Genomic DNA, 25,115 nt, shown 5'->3' with positions numbered 1-25,115 from the left:
TTTGACTCGTTGATTATAGTGGTGAGGATAATGATATCTTCGTTGATGCGCTGTGGGATCCCCACACATCTCGGTAAATATGTTTCCGCTGAAGATGAAACAAATTCAAGTAAAGATTGAAATTGAGGAAAATCCTCGACATTGTCCTCCCGTGAACTTGATGAATGCTTCGTAGAGCGCGCAGCGGCCTACGTTTGTAGATGTGTGCAGGTGAGGTCCTGATTTGGGCTCATTATTAGGATGAAAGGGTGGGAAGAAGGATTTGTGCTTGTTTTAGCAAGCCTCAGCATTCAGTCAAAAAGCTTTATCTTCACCTCAGGCAGATCAGAGGAGAGAAAGGATGCTTTTGAAACGGTTTTGTGCCAGCCCAATTTTCTGTGCCTGGGAGGCAGCTTACCTAAATTCTCAGAATTTAATAGTGCACCGGCAAAGTTAAACACCCTCATAATTGTTTTTAGCTTTTCTTCTCAAAGCCCTCCTCATTATATGAATCAAACTGGAGGACCTACAGTGAGCAGCCGTGCCAAAGCGTGTCACTTCCTCGGCTCTCTGATGTGAGTTCTCTGAGAATGTGGAGCCTAGTTCTGGTAAAACAATATTATTTTATTGTACAGGAACACGGCTGTGCTAATTCCTCAAGCTGCAAACCTCACGGACCACAACTTTGTCTATAATTTGCTGGGAGCATATGTTCATAGCAACGGTACATAAAGCGGAACGGAAAACAGTAGTAGAGAGCGCAGTAGTCAGTTCAGCGAGTGGTACACAAAGCAAGGGGTTTTCCTCCAACTTTCTTCCCCTTCCATGGGGCCCTGGAGACAGGATTCCAGCACCAGTATGGCTTTGGTTAGAGCTTATTCTCAGTATTTTTTGGTGTCATAACTTTATTATATGTGCACAGTGACGTAAAATAACTTTGTTATGTAGTATCCATGAACTTGCATGTGCTCACAATGTTTTAAAAGCGGTATCATGTTTCCATTTGATTCACCGGAGCTGCAGAGTGTGTTGCACGATGCTTTGTTTTTGCTTTTGAAAATGATGACCTGGAGCTTTTATTTCTGGGTTTTAGTGTTTTGATTCAATTTCTATAGTTTTGCTGCAAGACGGGGGAAAAGTAAGAGAAAAAAACCAAATGATCTAAATGTTACTTGAGAAACAGCACTCTGCAACTTCCATATCTGCTTTAAAAAAGGTTTGGCATCGTGTTTTTTATCATTATTATTATCATTATTGTTATTATTATTTTGTATCTTGTGAAAATCCCACAATATGTGTAAAGACTCTTGGCCACCAGCAGGTGACACTTTTCCCTTTGTTCACTGTGGGCCATTTGTGTGTGACAAGATGTTCTTACAGGTAATGTGTGAATGTGATGTGAAACTTGAACTTCGAGTGTGTCGCTGTGTTGTGGAGATTTTATTTTTTATGCAATCTACTCTCCACCCCCCACCCCCAATCCCACCCCACTCCCTTGTGTCCCCTGTGGGAGTGAGTGCATGTCTGGGATGAGGGGTCTTTAAAAGGCTTTCCCCTTCACTGCTCCAGCAACAGCAGGCTTGGCCTGTGTGGAGAGGCAATTCAGCCACTCTGCTGGAAACCTGCCGGTTTCTGTGTGTACTTCTGTGTATGTATGTGTGTGTGTTTTGCTGTTGTTTGGCACCCCCTCCCCACCCCTTCCCTACCAGGAATCCAGCCTAAACTACTTCTCTCCAGTCCTTTTAGTCTACTGAATGTCTTTACCCATCCTCTGGTTCACCTCACCTTTACCGTAACCGAATCATACCTTTGCTGTGATGTTCTGTAAAGCTTGATGTCTGCATGTTTCGCTACATCTTTCTTAGGCTGTACACCGTCCGTATGTATCACATTGTGCAATCGGAATTCTCAGAATCCCAGACGTGTTTTATGGGGAAGCGTGCTGACGAGGACAGAAGGAATTTGTTTCTGGCTGGCAGGATTAGTAAAGGAAATTAGCTCAGCATCTCCACTAGCTGCTTTGTAAAACATCAGGTCAGTCATAATAATAACAGATGAATGCGATAACCTTTAGCAAGTCAAGGTTGTCAGGCCATTTCTGCCCTCACTTGACCTTTTTTTTTGTATATTTTAACCATTTGTCCCATGATGGGGCAGACACACAACATGACTGACCTTGGCCTGGTTTTTGGAGAGAAAAGGGCGCTCTACAGCCAATTCTGTATCCAAGTCCCTTCAGTATATCTTTTCCCTTTCCTCTCCTGTCAACAACATATCTTTACTATGGCCTGTGAACAGAGAAGAAAGCAAGGCCCGTTGAGGTCAGCGGCAATGTTACTACATCAGCTTGTCTATAGTACACAAGTGCTGCCTGTATAGTATCCCCGGTTGTAAATCTTCTATGCTGTGTCATGTGAATTCTGGCTAGCGGTGTGCCTGCCTCCGTCTCTAAACACAGATTGCAGTTTTAGCGGCAAGCCACTACATCCAGAGACTTCTTTTTATGTCCTAGTTTCGGCAGATGGTCAAAAGACACGGCGGGCCATCGCAGCGGGAGCCGCTGTCCAAAGTGGTGTGGTCAGGTAATGTGAAGGCCAAAGCATACTGCGTCAGTATTTCTGGTTTTAGCCCCCAACGCAGGGCCGTAACAAAAGAAAACAAAACAAATGTCTGCATATGAGCTCCCTTACCTGTTCTCAGTGAAACAAGCCTGATCTTCTTGCCTGCTTTCTTGGCTGCTACAGCAGACACTTGCCACTAAACTCCATTAGACATCTGGTTTAATATTCCCCCATTCTTCTCTCCTGGATGTTTCCAAGTTCATTGAGGTTTTTCTGGTCACTCCAATTTTCCACTGGCAGCTAGCAAGGCTATCCCAGGGTGGTTCCTCCTGGAGTGCTGTCAGGACTCTGGGGCCAGCCTCTTTTGGGGCTTTTTGCTGCTGTTATGGGTGCATTTTCTCCTTCAAAATTTCATCAGATGCACATCTGTTCGGGGGCCTCTTTCTTTCTCCAGAACACAGGCGTTTTAAAAAAAAGATGTTGCACACGCAGGATGCACATGCTACACCTTTGCATTGCTATATTAATGTAACTGAGCTAGGCAGTTCAACAGCAGAATATAATCTTTGGTGTCTAGACTCTGACTCATCGCCCACTCTAAATATGATACAGAAATTGGGAGTGATGAGTAAACATCCACACAGAGCCTACAGGTTGGGTTGGTGAAGGGGGTTGACATATCAGGGTAGTGCACTGACATGTCGGAGGGAGAAATGGGAAATTCTGCAAGTAGACCACCAAACTGAGAGGAGGGGTGTTTGGGATATGACATGTGGAAACTGAAGCATGTTAGCGTGCAAAACACAGTGTGGCTGGAGTTGCCTGTCTGAACTGGCTTCACTCCACTTATTTTGTTCGTAACCTTTCCATCTTTGATTTATGAGTCAGTCACTTTCAGGGAAACAGAATGAAAGCATTCTCTATTCTGATTGTCATCATTGCCCCACTAATAGCATAACTCATTGAGTACCACCCTTTCTCTGGAAACTGCCTTTATCCTGTTTTAAACATTACAGTGATGCTCTGTTTGTGCATCTATGTGTAAACGAGCTTTTAACAGTGTATGCGCGCAAGGGTGGAGGGAAGTGGAAGTGTGTCGTATTATTTTATTATGTGGCCGGTCAGGGAGCGTTTGCATGTGTGTGTGTGTGCATGTGAACAGAGCTACATTGCAGCTGTGTGACTGCATTTGTGTATGAGGTGGGGGCAGCAGAATGTCACCACAAGCTGGTGGGGCACAGCTCTGCTGCTAACCAAAGAAGCAAGTGGTTGTGAGTCAGTGCCCACCAGGCAAACCTGTGGCTATGGTATTAAGTCTACAGCACCAGTGCCAGGGTAGGAAATTAACAGTGGCTTTGGGTGAAAACATCTCTGAGAGTTCAAAAATGCCCCCGAGACCAGAATAGGAGGTGTAAAAAGTCCCTCTAAAAAAAGAAGAGGAAATGAAATGGAAAACAGCTGCAAATGGCTGCATATTAGCAGTATATTTAGGAGTACATAAAGCACATTGCTTTTGAAATGAAAAAAAAGTTGAATAAAAATTTGTACACATAAGCTTTAGCGGATAACACAAGCTATCGAGTGTTTGCTTGGCGTCCATAAAGTCGTTTTTGTCTTGTTTCCTTATAATTTTCACTTCATTTGCTGTATTTTTGTATTTAAAGGCTAATCAGTGTTTAGAACATATAGTCAAATACACTGAAACTGTCTACAATGTATAAAAAATAATACATAAAAAAATAGAATTCTCTCCAAAGCCTACAAGGATGCTACCAGAATTTACTCATAAATAAATAGGTTTCTACAGATGTGTTTTGACATCCAGCAGAAATACAGTAAAGAGGGGATTCTTGAGTTCATGTGGTTGCCTGCAAGAAGCATAAGAAAAACAGTGGTTGCAGCGACATGCTTGCAAAAGTATAGGATAAGTTTGACTATCATATCCGTTAGCTTGGAGGCGGTATATTGAACACTTGTGACAAGTTCTGTATGTACAACTTTATATTCGGCCACTCATTTGAAAATTTACATCAAGCTTTTATGTTCACTAGCCTGCTGAAACCGGATGATTCTTTTTGATAGGTCATGTACTGTGACGTTTGCAAACTACCGAACACGATGAACCTCTGAGAACCGCTGAAAAAAGAAAATGATAAACTGACATGGAGCTTTTGGCCCTCTGAAGTGCAGAACAACAGAACACATTTTACCTAGAGTGATTCCAATAATTGCGACTGAGTACATTACACAACACACATCAAAGACTTACAAAACATTCTTCTCCACAGGCTGAAAGGCCCCTTAAAACACTCTTTGGCTAGCCTTGTTTCTGAGGATTGTCTCCTTCTAGATTACTGCCACTTGGAGGGAGACCAGGGTTGTAATAACCCGCAGTCCTTCCTATACCCAGAGACGATGTCTTTTAAGTCAGATCCCTTTGTAGCCATTAGGGGAATAGTACAGTTATTTCAGATATGCAGGAAGTGAGTGGAATTGTATGGTATGGTTATTGTCACCGTCCTTTTAGCTAAAGTGTACCCAGGTCCTTTACATGTTGTTTATTGTATATATATATAATTTTTTTCTCTTATTGACACAACAAGAAGTCTATACCTCGGGCATTGGCATTCTCAATTTTTTTCCCAAGACATTGAATCTATTTTTTGGTTTTTAAGTGATGACAGTGCACATAGTATTTTATCTAGTGACATAAGCCGAAGTAGAACTTTTTAAAGCCAATAACAACTAATCTAAACCTTCAGTTTGAGTGCTTTCATGGCCAGTAAGCATGCACTGTCTTTAAAGCCTGAAGTCAGACTATGAAACATAGGTAGAATTAATCTTGTTAGGTTTAGCAGCTGCTCTTATCTTCTGAGGTCCTGGTATTACCTGATCTAGGCACCACAGGGCTTCCTTTCTTGTCAGTGATCAGTATCAGAGTCAGCGAGACCTGCAGACCCCAACTGTCTGCAGTGTGGGCAGCAGTACAAGGTGCTCCTGTGGAGGAATTCAGCACTTTGGACAGCACCTACCCCAGCTCTCCCCACACTGGAATTCCAACACTGCACTCTTGCAGGCTAGGTCCAAGGAATTTGTGGTGGGAAGTATGACCACATTTCTACCAAGGTACAGAAGGCAAGCTGTTCATGAGAGGAAAGCAAAATGGTGGCTTATCGAATGATGGGAAAGATTCTGAATATCTGTGGTGTTGTCAAAAATCAAATTCTCTGCGCTGTAAAATGCTGTGAGTGGAGCATTTATCTGTTTTTCTTTTTCAGGCAGCCGGGAAGCAGCTTTTACCTATGCCATCACAGCGGCTGGGGTGGCCCATGCTATCACCGCAGCATGCAGCCAAGGCAACCTCAGTCAGTGTGGATGTGACAGGGAGAAGCAGGGTTATTATAATCAGGAGGAAGGCTGGAAATGGGGAGGATGCTCGGCAGACATCAAGTACGGCATAGAGTTCTCTCGCCGCTTCGTGGATGCCCGCGAGATTAGAAAGACCCCACGTCGTCTGATGAACTTGCACAACAATGAGGCAGGCAGAAAGGTAAAGAAAGATGTCATATACTTTTCTTTTAGCCTCGAAGTCACAAAAACCCCAGAAAATGCTTAAACAAATCTTACTTAAATTAATTACTTAAATATTATGTAAACTGTGCACAATAAATGTCTATCCTCAAGAGAGCATACTTACTGTGAAGTGAATTTTTGCATTATCTTGATGACCTAACTTTTGTTTTTACCTCCAAACAAAGAAGGTTACTCATTGGATTAAGCTTGCGTTTGGTGATCACGCTGATAAATGATACCGCAACGAATAAATGGACGTCTGGAGCAACTAAATAGAGCTAGCAGCACTATGGAAGTAGTTACAAAGAACAATTGTTATTTATTCTTTAAGTCACTTGATAGCAGTTGATAGCATGGCATATCTGCCAGCCAAAGATACAAACAACTGGATGAATGGATTTAATGGCAAACATGTGTTTATCCATAGATGCAGAGATGTGTCCCAGACAAGCGGAGCTCTCCCAGATAAAGAGCTCAAAGTCGCAGACTTGTGACAAAAAGCTGCGATCAATCAACAGATCAGCAGTTTATTTCTTAGAGAACAGATAGCAGAAAGTCATGAAGAACGTTAACGACCAGGAAAAAAAAGACAGAGAGAGTGTGGGAGGTGAAAAAAAGAAAAAAGACAATACTTAGTTGAAAAATGGATCTAATTAATAACTTCAGCTGTATAATGTTCACTGGGAAAATGGAGCCTTCCCAAGTGGTTGCCAGATGGAGGACTGCCATTTATCCTTTCCAGTTCCTTTCATGGAATTATGAAGTGTAAAGTCAGGAACAGGATATTATTGCAGTTGTCTGCACAATACCAAAACATGTCACTGCCATTTGACTGCATCTATTCAGGGTGTGAAAGCAGGCCGACAATGCTAGTGTTAACACAGCAGACTGATATGGTCTACGCTGCATGCCATGGTACTGGCAGCTCTCTCGATTAGAGCTGGCACTATTGCCGCTTTGCTCTTTGTAGCTCAAAAAAATTAAATGCTATGAGGAAGTGTCAGATTCTTTTTTTGTGTGCATATTGAAGGAAAGCTAAAAGTTTAAGAACTTATAAGGACACAGAGATTTGGGCCTTCTCTGATTGTACCTCACTTTGTTTGATGATGCATGCACAGTTACTCCAAGAGTGTCAACTGCATCACATAGGTATTAAATATTTAAAAAAAAAAACAACATCCAAAAGTTAAAGACAGATAGGAGTCTTATTGGAAAACCAACACTGATCCGATCAGTCCATCTGCAATTTGCCAGATGAAGGCACACACATATGCATCGCTATATATGTAAACTGGATTTTATGTAGTTACATCTGGATTTTGTTCAGATGTGAAGCCTTTAAAATGACGAGTGTAAGAGGGCTTTGTTGATTGTTACTATTACTCTTATTAATGGAAAAACAAACCAAAAGAAGTCTACATGCAGATGTGTGTTTGACAAGCCATCTCAGGGCATCTCAGTGCATCTGTATGCGGTGATGTGTATCTGGTCATATTGGACTAATCAGTAACAGATCAGAGGCTTTGATGGACACACTTTAAGTAAATGTTTCCATACATATGTCAGACTCCTTATGCCAGACATTTCTTGTGGTTTTTGTACAGTGCATTTTTGGAAATCCTCACTCTGAATTAATACTGGAGGCAGGCTTGACATCTGATCCCAGCTTTTATGTAGTCGGGAAGGCTCAGTTTTTAAAAAAAAAAATCAAATTTCCTCAAACCACATGAGTGCGTAGACAAGACAGAGAGAGCTATATAACATCACTTGTGTACATTTCATAAGTGTGTGATAGAAGTGATGACTTGTGCTGTTGGCAAGGCGTCATTCCAGGAAAAAGCTGCACAGCCACCCAGCAACAACAGAGACGCCCGCTTTGCTCAAGCAAACGAAGAGTTTTTAGAGTCATGGCAGATTTGTTAGCAGCGGGTTAATAGGACTCAACTAAACGACACCCCCGTGATTTCTCTGTCCCTTTGTCTTTTAGGAAAAAAATACTTTTTTTGTTTTTGATTTTTGTTCTTTCTTACTCTCAAGGGACAAAGGATTGACACTTGAATACTGACAACAGCACGCAATATTTACCACATGCCGTGGGATTAGGGAGCAAAGAGAAGACTTTCTGCCCTGTGTGTACCATATGTTGGAGATAAACCAACAAATCTTAAGACCAAACCTAAGAAAGGGAGTTACACAAAATAAACTGTCATATAGTCCCGTCTTATGATTGTAATATAACATAATACATCAAAATCTTACCCATATGGGAATAATGCTGTATTTTTTTGTCATAATATTGGTTAAGAACCCACTTAAACCATGTGTGTTGTCCAGCTGTAAACGATTAATTGAGTTTGCCTGTTTGTACACTGCATGTGTAACACATTTAATTGCACAATGGATTCAAATTTTCAATGGCGATCAAAAACATATGAGATATTTTTGTTTCTGAATCAGTGATATGTTTTATGGAAACCACAGGCAAAATTACTACTATAGGATATTTCTTGTAAAAGCTAGAAAAACGCTTTATATTGTAAGGAAAGGAGAGAAAACACCAACAATCAGATGAGCCCCTGTGAGCAAACACTCGGCAACAGTGGGAAGAAAAAACTCCCTTTTAACAGGAAGAAACACAGAGGGGCAGCCATCTGCCATGACTGGTTGAGGGTGAGGGAAGGGAGATGCGATGACATGCACAATATAAATGAGAGCAAGAGACTTATAATAACTAATGACTAAAATAAAGTATCCACATCAAAACAAAAGGTGTTCAAAGATCTATATATTGGTCGATTGGATATCAATGATTTTCTTATGGACTTCCACTCTAGTCAAACTATGCAGATGTCTTGAGCTTTGCACTCATGTGAAATAGAAATAGAAACAATAATAACAACAACAATAATAATAATAATAATAATAATAATAATAATAATAATAATAATAATTAGACGCTTTAAACATTTCTACCTTTTTCCCAGCACACTGGAAATCCATAGAGAGAAGGAAAATTGAAATCTTCATCTAGGGGTTCTATTACCTGAAAGTCCTATAACTGCTAGAGCTCTACAGCTGACCTGTTGTCTCTACCACTCCCCAGGTTTTAGAAGAAAGGATGAAGCTAGAGTGCAAGTGCCACGGCGTCTCGGGATCCTGTACCACTAAAACATGTTGGACTACTCTTCCGAAATTCCGCGAGATTGGCTACGTACTCAAGGACAAGTACAATAAAGCTGTGCACGTGGAGGTAGTCCGGGCCAGCCGACTGCGCCAGCCCACCCACCTCAAGGTAAAGCAGACTCAGGGCTACCGTAAGCCCATGGAGACAGACCTCGTATACATTGAGAGGTCGCCCAACTACTGCGAGGAGGACGCAGCCACAGGGAGCGTGGGAACCCAGGGACGCCTGTGCAACCGCACCTCACCACATACGGACGGCTGCGACCTTATGTGCTGCGGTCGGGGATACAATACACACCAGTACACAAAGGTGTGGCAGTGCAATTGTAAGTTCCAGTGGTGCTGCTTCGTCAAATGCAACACATGCAGTGAGAGGACGGAGGTGTTTACCTGCAAATAAGGACATGAAGAGCTCAGTGCCAGAAAAAGTGACGCGCAAAGGACTAGCTAAATGAGGAAGAAGCGGGAGAACGAGCAGGAAGGTGTGTCTTCGAGATTTTGAAGCGAAGAAATGGAATTTACACTATCAGCTCTTCGAGGCATCGTTTTGCACAGCAGAATCTATCTAATTGCTTTTCCGAAAGTAAATTCTAATTATCAGTAGGTAATACCCCCAAAACTTTACTGTCACATTGAGGTTGTGCTTATGTACTGATGTATCCGCAGTGAAGTTGGGACTACGTGTAAAGAATGAGACCCTCGGTGGGAACTGTGCTTTGCACTCTGGGATTTGTGATGGTTCGATTGCAATATAACCAGACTTGCATGGAGAGGAACTCACAGTAACCTGGGAGTTGATCGAAGTGACAGCCATTGTTAAGTCTTTGACGAAACTCTTTGTGGGTTTTGTCATTTTTTCACTAACGGGTGGGGGCATAAGTGAATCTTGACATGAATGATACCCCTAGCTTGGCTGGGGCTAATGGTGGAGGTCTGTAGAAATGAAGAACATTTTGTAAGTGTGGTGCATCACGCTGCGCCAATATCTGAGTGGAGAACTCTGTTAAAACCCTCTGCTGCCAACTGGAATATGGTGGAGTATGTTAGTTTTCCAGTCACACTGGAACTGTCTGTTCTGAACACTGAAAATAAATTGTCTATTTATGTTATAGTATCTTAAAACAAAACACTAACGGGTAGACATGTCTTTTTTTTTTGTACTAAGTGTAAAGAAAAATACTTTTTAGAAACTGACTGGAAAAAATGTGTGTCTATTAGAACATGACCCCCCCCCAAACCCCTACAAAACCTAATCTTTTCTTTAAAAAAAAGGAAGAAGAAAAGAAAAAAAAAGTCATAGCTACTGGTGTGTTGACAACAGAAGAGATCTTTACAGCATGTTTCACATGTTTCAGACACCTGGGCTCTACTATGTTGTAGTTTAGCTTGTTTGCAGTCCTTTTTCGCTCCCTGAGCAGTAACAACTATTTCAATGGTTGTGCAATTTCAAAGACAGTAGCATGAAAACACTGCAGAGATCCTTCCTAAATTCATTAAACATGAACATTAAAACTGTGCTGGATGTGGATGTGTTAAGTGCTGCACCTATATTTTCTATTTTAATCTATGAGAACTAAATGGCTCCCATTTTACTCAGTTTGATGGTTCAATGCTAAAATATCAACTGAAGTTTAACCTGCAGTTCATCTTAATTCTTTTTTTTATTGATAATTTTTTCAAATTCAACCAAAGACTAACTTGGAACTGTTGATTTTCTTTTGCTTATTCCCATTTTGGCTATAGGGGCATTTTACTTCTGGCTAAATAAGCTCTCCTCTGTAACAATAATAAAGGATATTTCCACTTTATTACAACTTGGATCTTACTTGAGGATTCATGATCACATTGTGCTCACTATGGTAATGGCTGAGAGATGATAACATGGTGGCAGAAAATAGAAATAAGCAATTGTAAAAAAAAAAAAGTACTTTATTGGTAAGGGCACCCAAAGTATACTATATGGATAAAAGTATTGGGACACATTTCTTCATCTTTAATTCAGGTCTTTTCAGTCCCACTGCTACATGTGCATAAAGTCAAGCACCTAGACTTATTTCTAGTTATTCAGCCTGCCTTTAAAAGCATTTGTGAAAGAATGGGTCATCTCAGTGAAGCTCAATGAATTCAAGTCTATTACTGTAATGGGATGCCACCACTGCAAAAGTCAGTTAGTGAAATTTCTTCCTTCTTCGACAGTTCATGATGAAACTGTTTGTTTGTTTGTTTTTCAAAGAACCACAGTAACTCATCCACAAAGTGTCAGACAACGTAATTGCTGAATGTGGACGCGTACTTTGCATAAAAGCAAAAAACTCTCTGTGGACTCAATAATTGCAGAGTTCCAAAGCTCAGTGTACCGGGAGCTTAATGGCATTGCTTTCCATGGCTGAGCAGCTCCTGTAGCTATAATGTGGAGGTTTGCCCATATAGCGTATATCTTATAATATGTTGTTTCACAGAGTACACAGAAAGCTGCTTGCTGAAGTTTGTTGAAGTTCAATTATTATTATTTTTTTCAATGACAGATGTTTACAGCAGAAAGATGGGGCAGTATTTGTTTTTCTTTCCAGATAAATTCAACTTGAGACAAATTTGAGATGTTTCAGCATTCTCATACCCAACTTTTTAAGTAAAATGTCACAAATGAAACCAATAGAAAGGTGTTGCTATAAAGTACAAAGAGAATCTACATTGCGCCTGAAGGTGTTAGCACATCCAAACCCCTTTAAGACCATAAATATTTGGTTTCACAACCTGTATTCAGTTTTGGCAGAAGTAGTAGCATTTCTTTAATTGATCGCTTTTAGAGATGATGACATGTTTAAATTTAGAGGATGTCAAGGTTGCTGCTTAGACCTGCTCTCAATCTTTATGCTAAGCTAAGCTTTTACACCTCCCGGCTCTAGCTCCAGACTTGACGCATAGATAATGAGAGTAGAATCTGCCAGTCTTCTCTAACAATTTAACTGTTGTGAAGTAAATGAATCGGGGTTATTGTCAGGGATAGCTCAGTAATAATAATAATAATAATAATAATAGATTGGATTTATATAGCGCTTTTCAAGACACCCAAAACGCTTTACAATACCACTATTCATTCACTCTCGCATTCACACACTAGGTAGAGTGGTGGCCCCATGATCGGAAGGTCAAGGGTTGGAATCCACTGGACGACTACCCTGAGGTACCCCTGAGCAAGGTACCATCCCTACACAGTGCACCCAATGGCTGCCCACTGCTTCACTGAGTGAATGGGTTAAATGCAGAGAGGAATTTCCCCACGGGGATCAATAAAGTATACATACATTAAAATGTCAAATTATTCCTTTAATACATGCAGTATGAGAAAGGTAAAAAGTCGATCTATCCTAGCAGATTCTTTTAACCATTTTTTGCTTTTTGTTTGTTTGGTACATTTAATCTACAACACCACGTTAAAATCATGTGACAGTGAAAGAGCGTCTAGGCCAGTTTATCTTCATTTACATGTTAATTAATATATTTGAGATGTAGAATGACTTTTGCACATTTATGATTACACATAAAACCATGTAGCCTAGTCATTTAAAATGTAGTATTAGCTTTTCTTTTTCATTTCAGCAAAGGCGCAACTCAGATGGATTAAACAAAGCAATTACATTCATAACTGTGCACATTTACTCAATTAAATAGCTTATTATAACAAAAAGTTTCTAGCGTGTATTTTTACACTGCCATGTTTTCATTGTTCCTGAAATAGTGCCTAAAATAACTCCAGTTAGAGCCATTAAAAGAAATAGACTCAGATGCAAACACATTTCCACACATAAAAATCTGATGCGTCTTTGATTCAATGATGAATTGCATTCTGAAATATAAAAGAAAGCTGAACCCTAAACACACATTCTTCACTTTATTGCTCACTGCCTGTTGGTACAAGAGTGTTCCTGCCTGGTGTTCAGTTGCCCGTATCGGTTGTTCCAACAAACATCCAAAGCTATTATTTTCATAAATTTTCTCCCTTCGAAGGAAAACACACACATTAAATTTGTTGATTGTGTGTGTGTGCGTGTGTGTGTGTCCAGGTTTGAAGCCAAACTTTATGCCAAAGTCTGTTATTCAAACATTCCAACCACGCTTAATATAGTAACTGGCAAGTGCATTAGGAAGCATAAATCATTAAAAATCAAAAATAAATAAATCAAGCACTCTGCTGACTTTGACATTATTTTGTACACAGCACATGTTCGTAATATGCTGTGGTCTGCTGTCTTGATTGTGGCACGCATGGAACAGAAGTCAATTATCTCGCTCCAGTATGGAAAGGAGCTTCTTGTCTGTGTCAAACCGGGCAGTGATCACAACACAGAAAGAAGAGGGGAAAAATAGTAAAATCTGTACCACTAATATTTTAATTCTACACACAGTTAAAGCTCAACATTATTAAATGGAATTATTAGGGCTTTTACTTTCCCTGTTTTCTATTATGTTTCCAAGTGTGGATGATATTACTCTCAAAATCCGATGTGGCTGATAAGAAGAGTCGAACTGAGGATTTTAGCATGCAGAGTGAAAGGATAGCTGTCTCCACCCTCAAGCCTCCTCGTCCACTCTGTGTTGGCAAAAGCGTTTTGGAGTCACTAAATGGGGAGAGATCCCTCATGCAAATCACCTGATGTGAATAGGAAGTTACTCAGTGTGCCTCTTTGTTTTTGGACACACAAACAAGAGTGTAGTTCTTTTGTGAGGGTGTTTTTGAGATGGATGGGATGGCTTGATGAAAGGAGGTGCATGTGAAGCCGGAAACAGCAAGTGAAAAGGGTGGGTATTTAAGAGAGGGCCTGACTGAGAATGCATTGGAGAAATAGTGGGTACACTGTATAAGAAGGAGCAGCTGCCGGTGCAAGTTGGCGACAAACTAGAGCAAAGCTAGTAAAAAAAGAAGATATTCTGTGTATTGTATAAACGATTAAATCCAATGTTTAATTTATATTTATTATTATTAAATGTTCAAATCATTCATAACTTTACATATTTAACAAATGACCTTTCCAGACTTTTGTCGGCTTTCGTCTATTGCTATGTAATGGATATATGTATGAGACCCATGCTACTTTGTCAATTAAACGGAGGCTCGCGCTCATCCTCCTGTATGTGAAAAGCATTGTGGATGGGCAGCAGAGCAGAAGTAAGATGTGTTTTGTTAGTTGTCTGAAGCCCAGGGGACCGGAACCATATAAGCTCCCCATATTATTCCCTGGATTGAGAAAAATAAATCCATTTGTTTCCGACAAACATTTTGTCATTAAAAATATGAGATAGAAAAACAGAGTCTGCTGTGTGTGCCTTCTTCTAAATCTGCTATTGTTTGGGTGTCAGGATCATTAGTTCATTGGGATATATTCTGCAAGCTAATGCTTCTGGTCCATCTCACTTCTGGGAGCAGTGTGCCCACTTTTCCAATTCATGGAAAATTAGTTATGAGGTAACATAACTGCTGGAATGGATGAACCTTGCCTGTGTTAAGGCCAAGCATTTACCTTATGTAAATTTAACACATTATCATACTGTTCAGAGTTCACTGTATGGCGAAATGTGTCAGGGACATGAGAGCTTTGTGAGCCATGGGAAGCTTTTAATTTAGGTGAAGGAGTAACAAGACTGCCGGCTTCCATTCATGAAAGCTGAAGAGAAGAGGGAAGACAGAAAAAATCATAGTCCTATGGGGTCATTTACTTTCTTGTCCTTTGAACCAATAAAATGACTCAACACAGTCCAATTCTCAAATCCGGTGCTGCAAAGAGATTTTAGGGTGTCTAAGTAATTTAATGGATCTAAGCCAAAGGTGTACAAACCAGCTTTTAATTTAAATTTGATAGGATAGTAAAGTAAAATCCAGCCTTTGTTTCTGTTATTGTGATGTTAGAAGGGTGTTCTGAAATTTCTTTGAAATCTCTCCAGTATCCTGCCTCCTTCGCTAACTTGTAACTTTCGTAATGGACATTCAGGTTAACAGCTTGGCCCTTTACAGATACGACACGTGATGATATGTGAAGAGACAAAAAGGGGTGGCAAAAAAAAAGAAAGAAAGAAAATGACCCAAATGAAGGGATGAAATCTAAGATCAAGGAGTGAAAGATCTACTGAGCTGATTCTTGAGATTAGCCAGACACCAAGTGAGAAGGATTGTTGTCTTCCAGACACCGCACTTCAATTACAGACTTCTCCTAAGTAGAGGCAGGGGATGTTTAACAGCCCCGTGGATGACAGATTATTTTGGGGCATTCCTTTGAACCTTTTTGTTTGTTATTCTGGGATATAGTCTGGATTCTGGATGAAATCATAAAAGTGCTACTGTGCAAAGGGCATCTCTTAGCAGCCCGTGCGAACAGAACAGAAATGCAGCCAGTGCCATGATGATGCAGGTTTCAAATTAAATTTTCAACAAAGCAGAGGAGCAGACAATACAGCATAAGGCCACCCACAGCACAGCCTGCTGTAATTAAGAACACATAGTCTTTCTTTGTCATGTGATCAGTTGGAGTGGTGTTTTTCTGTGTTCCTATAACTTTGTTTTGACTGCTTGTCTTTGTGAAAGACCATCATTTGGAGGTTTCTCATCATCTGTTTGATATTAGTGGTGAGGAACACATGGCCATTCAAAGGCAAAACCCTGTGTGACATCATAAACCGCAAGGCAAAGTGGGGATCATCAAGACCCCAGACTGAGGACTCTGAACACTACCTGACTGCCTTCATCCATCTTTATCTATATTGTTAAAAAAAAGAAAATAAAACGGACCATCGTTGGTCTCGGCTTCTGATGTGTCTTTGGGCTTTTTTGCCGAACTGTCTCTCGTCCTTTCTGCAAAGACAATGGAGAACTTTGTGCATGACGACTGAAGGAAAAAGAAGAATATGGCCAAGTCCCACAGACTTTTTTACCTATATATAAAAACAAACCAAAAGGAACATTAAAAATGTCCAGTTAAAGAACTTCAAGTACCTTTAGAGTCACAGGTATCAAAATGAGCTATATCTTAATAAGCAGACAAGACAGCCTGGGGAGTAATGACGCCCAATTTGGCATGCACACCTGTTTATATTGGACTGGGGCACTAAGCAGTGCTTGTAAAATATGTGCAAGGTTAATACTTATGTGGTGACGCCCTCGGGCCTCACAGCTACATTAAGGACAGCATCAGCAGTCTGAGATGATGGGATGGGTCTAACCCCAGGCGCTGCTGTATGTGTTCATGCGTGTGCGAAGCTCATTCGGCGGATTTATTTGTCGGGTACTTTGTGTTTCTGTCTGCATGCATGTGTGTGTGTGTGTGTGTGTGTGTGTGTGTGTGTGTGTGTGTGTGTGTGCGTGTGTGTGTGTGTGTGTGTGTGAGAAGACCGACACATCTCTATGGGAAGTGGGTTTCTATGTGGACACATTTGGTGAAGGGAGTTCGAGGACGGCCCACACGCGCTTTTGTGCTGCTCAGTGTCCAGTGGTTGGCTAGCCCACGACTTCTCCTTGAGGTTATTTTTCTCCCGTGAAGTGAGGTCGGGGTTCTATAAGCAGACTCCACCTGGGGGAAAAACTACAGGCCACTTTAGGGAGATTATCTTAGCACTTCAACCCCCCCCCCCCGGCATCTGTCAAGCAAAGCAGAGAGACAAGCGTCCTGAAGGAAGCGAATAATGAATTTCACAACAAAAACTGTAACTTGGTAATTCATTTTCCAGGCCTTAAGCACATGTTATTTCCTAGGACAAAAGCTGACTCATTATTTAGCAATTCATTTTTTTTTTTTATAAACCATGATTTATTTTTATAAAATGGAATTTGGCATATCCCAGCATGCAAATAATAAACCGAACTGACTGAAATTACAGCAAACTAGCTCAGTCCAAACCATAGAAAACCAGAAAGGCTTCAAGTGCTGGACTTCATGATCTGTTCTGATAAAACAACATCAATGCACTATGCAGCTGAAACCACAGAACTTGACACTCCACAGCTGTGATTTGTAATTTTATTTTTTTATTATTATTTTTTTAGTTCTTTGTTAACTTATACAGCATCGAGTATTCTCATCGAGTATTCTCAGCAACTACACCCAAAAAATCCACAGTTATTTGTGCACCTTGTGCCTACTGTAAACTGTCACATTGCTGCATCTGCAACAAGGTTTTAGCTCTTTCCTCCACTAAACAGCAACACTTTTGAGTCAGTTTCAGAGGATAATTCGGGAGTAGCCAACCCCACTAGACAGCCAGGGCCAGTGGAATTCAGTGCCAGTGTATCATCCTTCCCCGTCTAGCCTGTGGAAAGAGCAGTGGTGGTGGTGAGGAGGTTCCATGATGTGGGTCACATACATGGAAAATTCTGCTGAATCCATTGCTTTTCCATGGGGATGGAAGGTCACCGGAACAACACACAAACGGCTCCAGCTCAACCTGTAGCTAAGCGTGCTGCATGAAACACTGGGCCCTGTTGTTCAAACAAATTATCTCGTGACATTATGACATTTAATGGCTTTCTCAGCTGTGTTAAACCCAGCGAGTAGCGGAGGTTTAAGCAGAGGTTTAAGCATTTCTGGCAGACAACGAGGAGCAGCATGTAGAGAAAGTTTGCTTAACGCCAGTGAACTTGTCCATCTCCTGCTCAGAGTCGATGGCTAACTCAGTCTGTCAGCAAAGTGCACCACAGAGAAAGTAACATTAGAGAAACTGGTTGCCCAGCACTTGTATATTTCTATCTCCATCTGTGTCAAGGGCTGGAAGTGGGCTAGTGTACATGCCTTTGAATATGTAGGGCATTGGACACCAACTTCATGTGGTTTGGGAGAAGTTAAAGGCTGGTTGGGGCTTTAATCCAGCAACCCTCCTCCCAGTTTTCCCCTCTTTTTCTTGTCTCTGTGGGTCTCAACCCCCACCCCCTCATCCCCACCTCACCCTCACCACTGACTCCCCTTTACCACACAGACCCATAAGCACCCCAGGTCCCAAAGACCGTCATCTCCTCGCCACCACCCCCATCGCTGCATCCACACCAACTGGGCCTTGCCTCAGCCGTGGCCTCCTAATGGCTGATGGATGTGCAGAGGTCAGAGTGATGATCTAGACAAGTCCTCTGGTCCATCATTGAGTCTTTGATCAACATACTTAACCCTTTCTTCCTAAGAAGCCATCCCCCTACCCTCAGTGGATGAGAATGTGGGGAGATTGAGTTACACCGTGCTGGGTAGTGGGCAGGCTGACATCCCTTTGGTAACACATGTCTTTGTTTAAGGCAAGGCTCTGGCACTGACAGTCTTCTTCTAAATCCCCGTGCTTCTATAACGCTCCACCAAAGTTACCAGGGAGAAAGTCTGAAAGAGAGTTCATAAGAAAAATCGGCAGTTTTTTACTGAGTCAACCACACTGGTAAACCAGTCGACAGCAATTTTGATTTTCTTGGAAACCAGCTTGAATGAGAAGATTAACAGAAGATTAATAAAACGTTTATTTAGCCTGGCAATGCTCTATTCTAATATTCAAACTAACTTCTGTTATTTGGAATGAACCTTTAGAGTTTCTTTATATTTTAAAAGGCTTTACTACTGCTGCGGATATCTCTGTTTGTTTGAATGCTGCTCGGTGTATTGGAGAATACACTTTAAATGTGTTCCATAAGTCGGTTTTTGTGTAGCAGGTGTCAACTTGTTGAGCAGAACCACACAGCCATCAAAACAACAGTGTGTTTGTTAAACTTCTTTTTGTGATACCACAAAGTAATTGAATTTAACGAGGCCTCTTAGAAACCGAGTACAGATTTTGCTTAAAGCCAGAACTTGGTGATTATATGGTCGTTATTTACAGAAAATCTGAACAATATTTATTTCCATGCGAGTCTATGTATGATACTTGTTTTGTAATCCATCTTCTGTGACACTTTAATATGGCTGTGAAGTGCCATATGCGTTATAAATCTAATTAGAGGATAAAGAAATGAGATGGCTCATTGAATTATCATTTCAGATATTCTGCTTTGAGTTCTGTAAACACAACAAATCAAATTTATGTCTGTACATAATAATCCCACACATTTTGTTGAAAGCTGCGAAAGATTAGGAAAATATTTATTGGACTTTGAATTCCCTCCTTGATGATTTTAATTAGTCTCTGACCACATACAGACTGAAACTGCGGTTTGAAAGAATAGTTGCTCAGTATGTTCATCTTAGGATCACCTTACCAGATTTCGGATATGTTCTATCAATTAGCAGACTTGGACAGAAGGCAGAGGAAAAATTAATATGGTTCTAATTTTAAGTGTCATGGTTTCTGCATTTAGACCTGCATATCATCCTTCCAAAGAAAACTTCTACCCTGATATTTTTCTGTTTTATTGAGCTGAATTGCAGTAAAATGTGATCCGCAAATACATAAACGCATTAGACCTCATTGGGAAGTGCTATTAGGTCTTGGAGCAGCAGTAAAATCCATTTTAAATCCCTGCCAGTTCTCTGGCCTGCAACCTGCAGTTACACCTCTCATCACTCGGACCATTAAAGAATATGACCTGCTTTACATGCAGCTGAAGTGATGGGGTGCACAGACACCAAACGTGCTCCTGTCCTCTCATGTCCATAATGTCTGCTTGGCCTTCAGTGGACTTTTCCCAAGCGCACAGGTTGTCGAGCCAACGGCAGCTGTCAGATGGTGGTTGTTGGCAGGGTGTGGTGCCTGACTAGCAGGTCTGACCAGACACTTGTGCTGCTGCGCTGAGCCATTAGCAGAAAGTTGACCCCAAAGCCTTCCCTCAGACTACTGGTTGACGTACTGTGGTTGTCGGGGTCCATGATAGCATTGGTGAATCACAGCCGAGTGGATGACCCGACCTTCCAGTGGTCACGTCAGGATTGGCTAATTCTGACAGAAGATGTCTGGGCTTCCTTTACATGTGTGTTTATCTTTTGAATTTTTTTTTTTCTATTAATCTTTTATGCACAGCCTGAGTAACTTCACAGCTAAACAAACAGTGATTTGTGACCCACAGTAATCCTGTTCTTGAGTCATATCCCTTCTTTTCTCTTTCCTTAAATATACTACTCGAAGTTCCCTCCGTAAGATCTTCAGATTTGGCAAAAGAGTAGTGAACACATCTTAAACCAGAGTTGGCTTAAGTGGTGACTGTCACTATGGCAACGTCCTCATGTTTTCAGTTTGAAACTGACATCTCAGTAGGTCCTGTTGTGTCCTGATATGTGGGGTTAGAAGCTGTTCTACATGTATGAGGTGAGTTATTAGGAAGTTTGATAATTACAGGGGGTGAATAAGGTATGCAGTAAATCTTGCAGATTAGAGGCTGGATGTAGCAAACTATCTGTAAACTTAAACACACTGTCACGGGGACTTTACAGGCCCCATGATGGCAGAATTGGACAACCACAATGCCAAGACATGGCATGAAAGAATTACTTATCAAAGTCATGAAAATGAAGCCGATGAATGCAGGTTTATGAAATACTAAGGGATCAGCCAAATGCAACGAAAGAACCACTGTGCCTCATTCCATGCTTTCCATGTTGCATTAAAATCTTTCCACATGTTATGTGACCTCAGATCAATTAATTTTTTATTAAAAAGTGCTGACATAGTGGCAGAGGACTCAGGCTTAACACAAGCTTAACCCAAAGATGGTTAAAGTTTACAACTTTAGTTATCTAAATATGTGGTGGTGGTGGTGGTGGTGGTGGTGGTGGTGGTGGTGGGGGGGGGGGGGGGGGTTATTTTCTCTTCGCAGCTATGATTTTACATATCATGGAAATATTTTTAACAAAATGGCAATACAGTAAAACAAGTATATCATAAACACAATAAATGCATGTGTGTCTGTGTGTATTCGTTGAAGGATGGGAGCAGGGTATGGGTATTTTTTGGGTCTGATTCTATGGCATATGAGGCACAATTTTTTCCTGGCTAGTGAGACTGTGCAGCCCACTCTCATGGCTCTTAGAAATTAATGTATTGCAGTTGGAGTTATTTTTGTGCCAGCACCATGCATCCTCTCTTGGGACATGAAAGGCAAAGTGGAAGAAAAGCTGACATTTACATTTCTGAATACCTTGAGTTATATGAAATAACTACATTCATATCAATGTCTCAAAAGGAAAGCCCTGTCATGGGAACAGATTTCCATCTAAAGTTCCAGTCACACAGACTGGTTGTTAACCTCCTGACAGCCACCCTCCCCCAGGGAAAAATCTGTACTCCAACATCAACCAGCTAGCTAATGAAAATTCAGTCGTATGTAGCACTTGCTGGCTCTCCCGGGCATTTGGGATTTCCAGTGTGTCGCCGACTGCTCTATCGGACTATGTGTTGCTTGTTGTAGACTTTTAGGTTTAGGTTTGCTAAGAGTTCTTCACAGTAGTACTGAACGAAAGTGTCCTAGCTTAGGTAAATTAGATATAGAGCTAAGGTCCTATTAAAGTTTTTAAAACATGTTTTGGTCTTATTTCTACCACTTTCTAAAATCAATTCATCCTTCCTAATCTTACAGGTATATATATTGTTCTGCAACGTGAGTTGTCAATAATCAGTTAATTATTTTCTCTGTGAGTGTTGTTAATAATTATTCACTGATATTTAAGGTTGTGACTTATTCCATGTCCAGCATTTTCATGACTACCCACTTGAATATGTCAAAAAAGGTTAGTGGCAAGCTTTAGCGACAACACAATCAGATTGACGTCTTGCTGCCAACTCAACTACTCTTAAGATAAGATGGGAGTAGACCATATTAAAACAAAGGCAAAATCCATAAAACAGTACACAAACATATGAGTTAGTGTTGGTGACTACATATTAATGAAGACATGAGAGCGGTGGCCTTCTTTTCTAACTCAATTATAGTGCCAACAGAGTTACTGATTACAGATTATACTGAACTTGCAGTGAACTTGTACAGCAAACAGTGACATAAGGTATTTTAACTGTTTATTGTTGATTAAAGTCTAATATCTGTTCAAGGTGTTGCTGCATTTAAAGACATTAAAGACATTTATCATTAAGTAGAGTGTTATTACTGAAATTATGAGCAAAGATCTAGAATTATTTAAATCAGAACTGTCACTTGAGCTGTTTTACATGCACATATTTATGCATAATGCAAACACAGAATATGAGCATAATGGGCGATCGTGGCTCAAGAGTTGGGAGTTTGCCTTGTAATCGGAAGGTTGCCGGTTCGAGCCCCGGCTTGGACAGTCTCGGTCGTTGGGTCCTTGGGCAAGACACTTCACCCGTTGCCTACTGGTGTTGGTCAGAGGGTCCGGTGGCGCCAGTGTCCGGCAGTCACACATCTGTCAGTGCGCCCCAGGGTGGCTGTGGCTACAATGCAGCTTGCCATCACCAGTGTGTGAATGTGTGTGTGAATGGGTGGATGACTGGATATGTAAAGCGCTTTGGGGTCCTTAGGGACTAGTAAAGTGCTATATAAATACAGGCCATTTACCATAAAGTAACACAAGGTAATAAAAATATCTGTGTAACATCAAGCAAGACATATTATAGATGATAAAAAAGTGATAATACTGGATGAGAGCAGAAAAAGAGAGAGTGAGTAAGAGTAGGGCAGAAGCAGGCCGGTCTAAAGGGTTGGTACATTTATAAGCAGTGACCGTGAGAGACTCCTTTCTGGCCTATGGTTGCCTCTTTCACAGGTTCCTCCTCCCCTGCACTGAAAAGTTGTTACAGGGTGGCGCTGGGTCTTATTTGGATTCATTTACAGCCCCCTGCCTGAAGAGCTTGGTTTTGTCAGGGCTGTTGCGGTAGCTTGCTCACTCTTTGGTTTAAAATATGTTGCATGTCAGTTATTTGATGGTTTGGCTGTTGACAAGTGTTGGTTAAACTCATTTGGCTGCTCAGAGAAAAAAAAAAAAGGCCTCCAATAAGACTGAACACTTGAATACATTTTTCAAATGTGACATATTTTTTCAGCTCTGCCGTTTCAACATTGCATGAATGGTTTCCTTTAACCATAATATAATGTTGCTGGCACAAAATGTCCGAAAGAAATATTTCCTAATTATGACTGGGGAACATAATCTGTGATCAGATATCAAATGAAACCAACGTGGCATGTTTTCGTGTGGAGAGCAAAACTCCACTCTACAATTTTGGCGAAGCAATGAGATGTCTGAGATGCTCACTGACACTTTGCTCTGACTCAAAAAGACTAGGAATCATCTGCCACAGCAGCTCTGACATTTTCCCTAGCTTTCGATAAACAGGTGCACCACCGCGAATCTCGTGGAAAGAGTTTAGAACTAACCCTCCATCACTCCCAACCCACATAAAGACCTTGTGGATTGCACAGGAGGACAGTGGTAGATATATCACGTGGAAAAGTGATACGGCATACTACTATGGTTCTGTGCCAAAGGAGCTAGGAGAGCCATGTGCGGTCAGAGTGGCGAGGGGAGGCCTCACAGTGTTGGCAGGCACGTGCGCTATACTGCACCAGATGCTGGTTTATGATCACTTGTGTTAGGTAATTGCAGATTTGAGTGTTTACCTGCTTGCATTTAAACCATACTGACACTTGTGTATCATTGTGTACTGTGTAACAGTGACACTTTGGTGTGATTTGATATCAGTGCAACTTTGATCTGTTTAAATTTATAATAAAAATATATCACAAGTTGAATCCGTCATTACAAAGAAAAACACTTATTAGCTAACGAAGTGCTTTTGGACTGAATAAATATTACTAATGTCTTAGCTGGACTATTCATTTGAAGATTTTCCAGTTGCCATATATTTTATATTTGGACATTCCTAAGGAATGCTTTTAGTGGTTGATATATAATTAGTTGCTGTATAAACCTGTTTTAATAGATGTTTTACAGACCCCTTTCCACAGGCAAAAAAGGTAAAAATAAAATAAACATTCAAAGAAGCATTAATCTATCATTTGACAGATTATCACTAGTTAGTGATAATTAGTTAGTTTTTAAATTCAATAGGTTATACTGATTTTCAATTTAAAGATATCAGTTCAGTTCAGTTTGCTCCACTGCGACCCAGATAAAGAGAATCGGAAGAGAATGGATGGACAATAGATAGATAGATTCAAAACATCAATAGATGATATGATCTGACCGTGCCACCACAAAGCTAACAATGTGACAATAAATGACATTGTTTAAAAGACCATTCATATTTTAACCATTAAAATATGTAATGCCAAAATCAAAGTTGTGCCAGTGTAACCTGTCCATCTTGTGGCCATCCTACAAAAACGTCTGCCAAACACGATTCTTTGACTTTCTAGCAAAAGGGAAAGTTGTTTCCCAGAACTTTTGGATATTATCTCTTTGTTAGTTACACATTACAGAGAATTGTACAGGTAAGTTCTGGTTGTTTGTTTTTGGCCATTACCAGGGAAGGTTTATAATAAATCATGACAAAGTTGTTCATTGATTACGTTTATCCTATGAAGAATAAAATCTATTTTGACTGGAATGGTCTCTTCTGGAAGGACAATCCTACTATCCACGGGGCACAAGGAGTCATGAAGTAGTTTTATATATGCAAAAGTGATGTGAATTGTGCTATGGCCCTTAAAGTCCCCAGATCTCAACCCAGCTGAACATCTATCTGAGTTTTTTCTTATATTTTAATTTAGACAGCACTTTTTGCCACCCTTTTGAAAACATCAAATTAGGAAATAGACTATAGTCAATGCCTGATACTGCCTGTGTCAAGGTACACTGAAACAGAAGGAATATGGTGGTTCGACCTCTTACAATACCAACCAACCCCTGAAGATATTATTTGTCTCTAGATGCACTTGTG

The 25,115-nt window shown here is 40.7% G+C and overlaps 1 protein-coding gene and 1 long non-coding RNA gene across 4 annotated transcripts in view; one reads left to right on the top strand and one right to left on the bottom strand.

Annotated features, from left to right (window-relative positions):
- The window catches only part of wnt7bb (wingless-type MMTV integration site family, member 7Bb), a 28,472-nt gene extending 17,226 nt beyond the window's left edge, over positions 1-11,246 (top strand). For all 3 annotated transcript variants that reach the window (XM_082542497.1, XM_082542496.1, XM_082542498.1), the window contains 2 exons: positions 5,819-6,090; positions 9,217-11,246. In XM_082542497.1, the coding sequence (XP_082398623.1) occupies positions 5,819-6,090; positions 9,217-9,696 (752 nt within the window). In that variant the 3' untranslated portion in view covers positions 9,697-11,246. The remainder of the gene's footprint in view (positions 1-5,818; positions 6,091-9,216) is intronic.
- Positions 1-25,115, bottom strand: part of LOC309711934 — a 185,005-nt gene that overhangs the window by 90,694 nt on the left and 69,196 nt on the right. The window lies entirely within an intron of this gene.

Source organism: Aulonocara stuartgranti (assembly GCF_965226115.1).
Source record: "Aulonocara stuartgranti genome assembly, chromosome: 7".
NCBI classification, from domain to species: domain Eukaryota; kingdom Metazoa; phylum Chordata; class Actinopteri; order Cichliformes; family Cichlidae; genus Aulonocara; species Aulonocara stuartgranti.
Note: the sequence above shows the minus strand (reverse complement) of the source record. Positions and strands in the feature narration are given on the sequence as shown.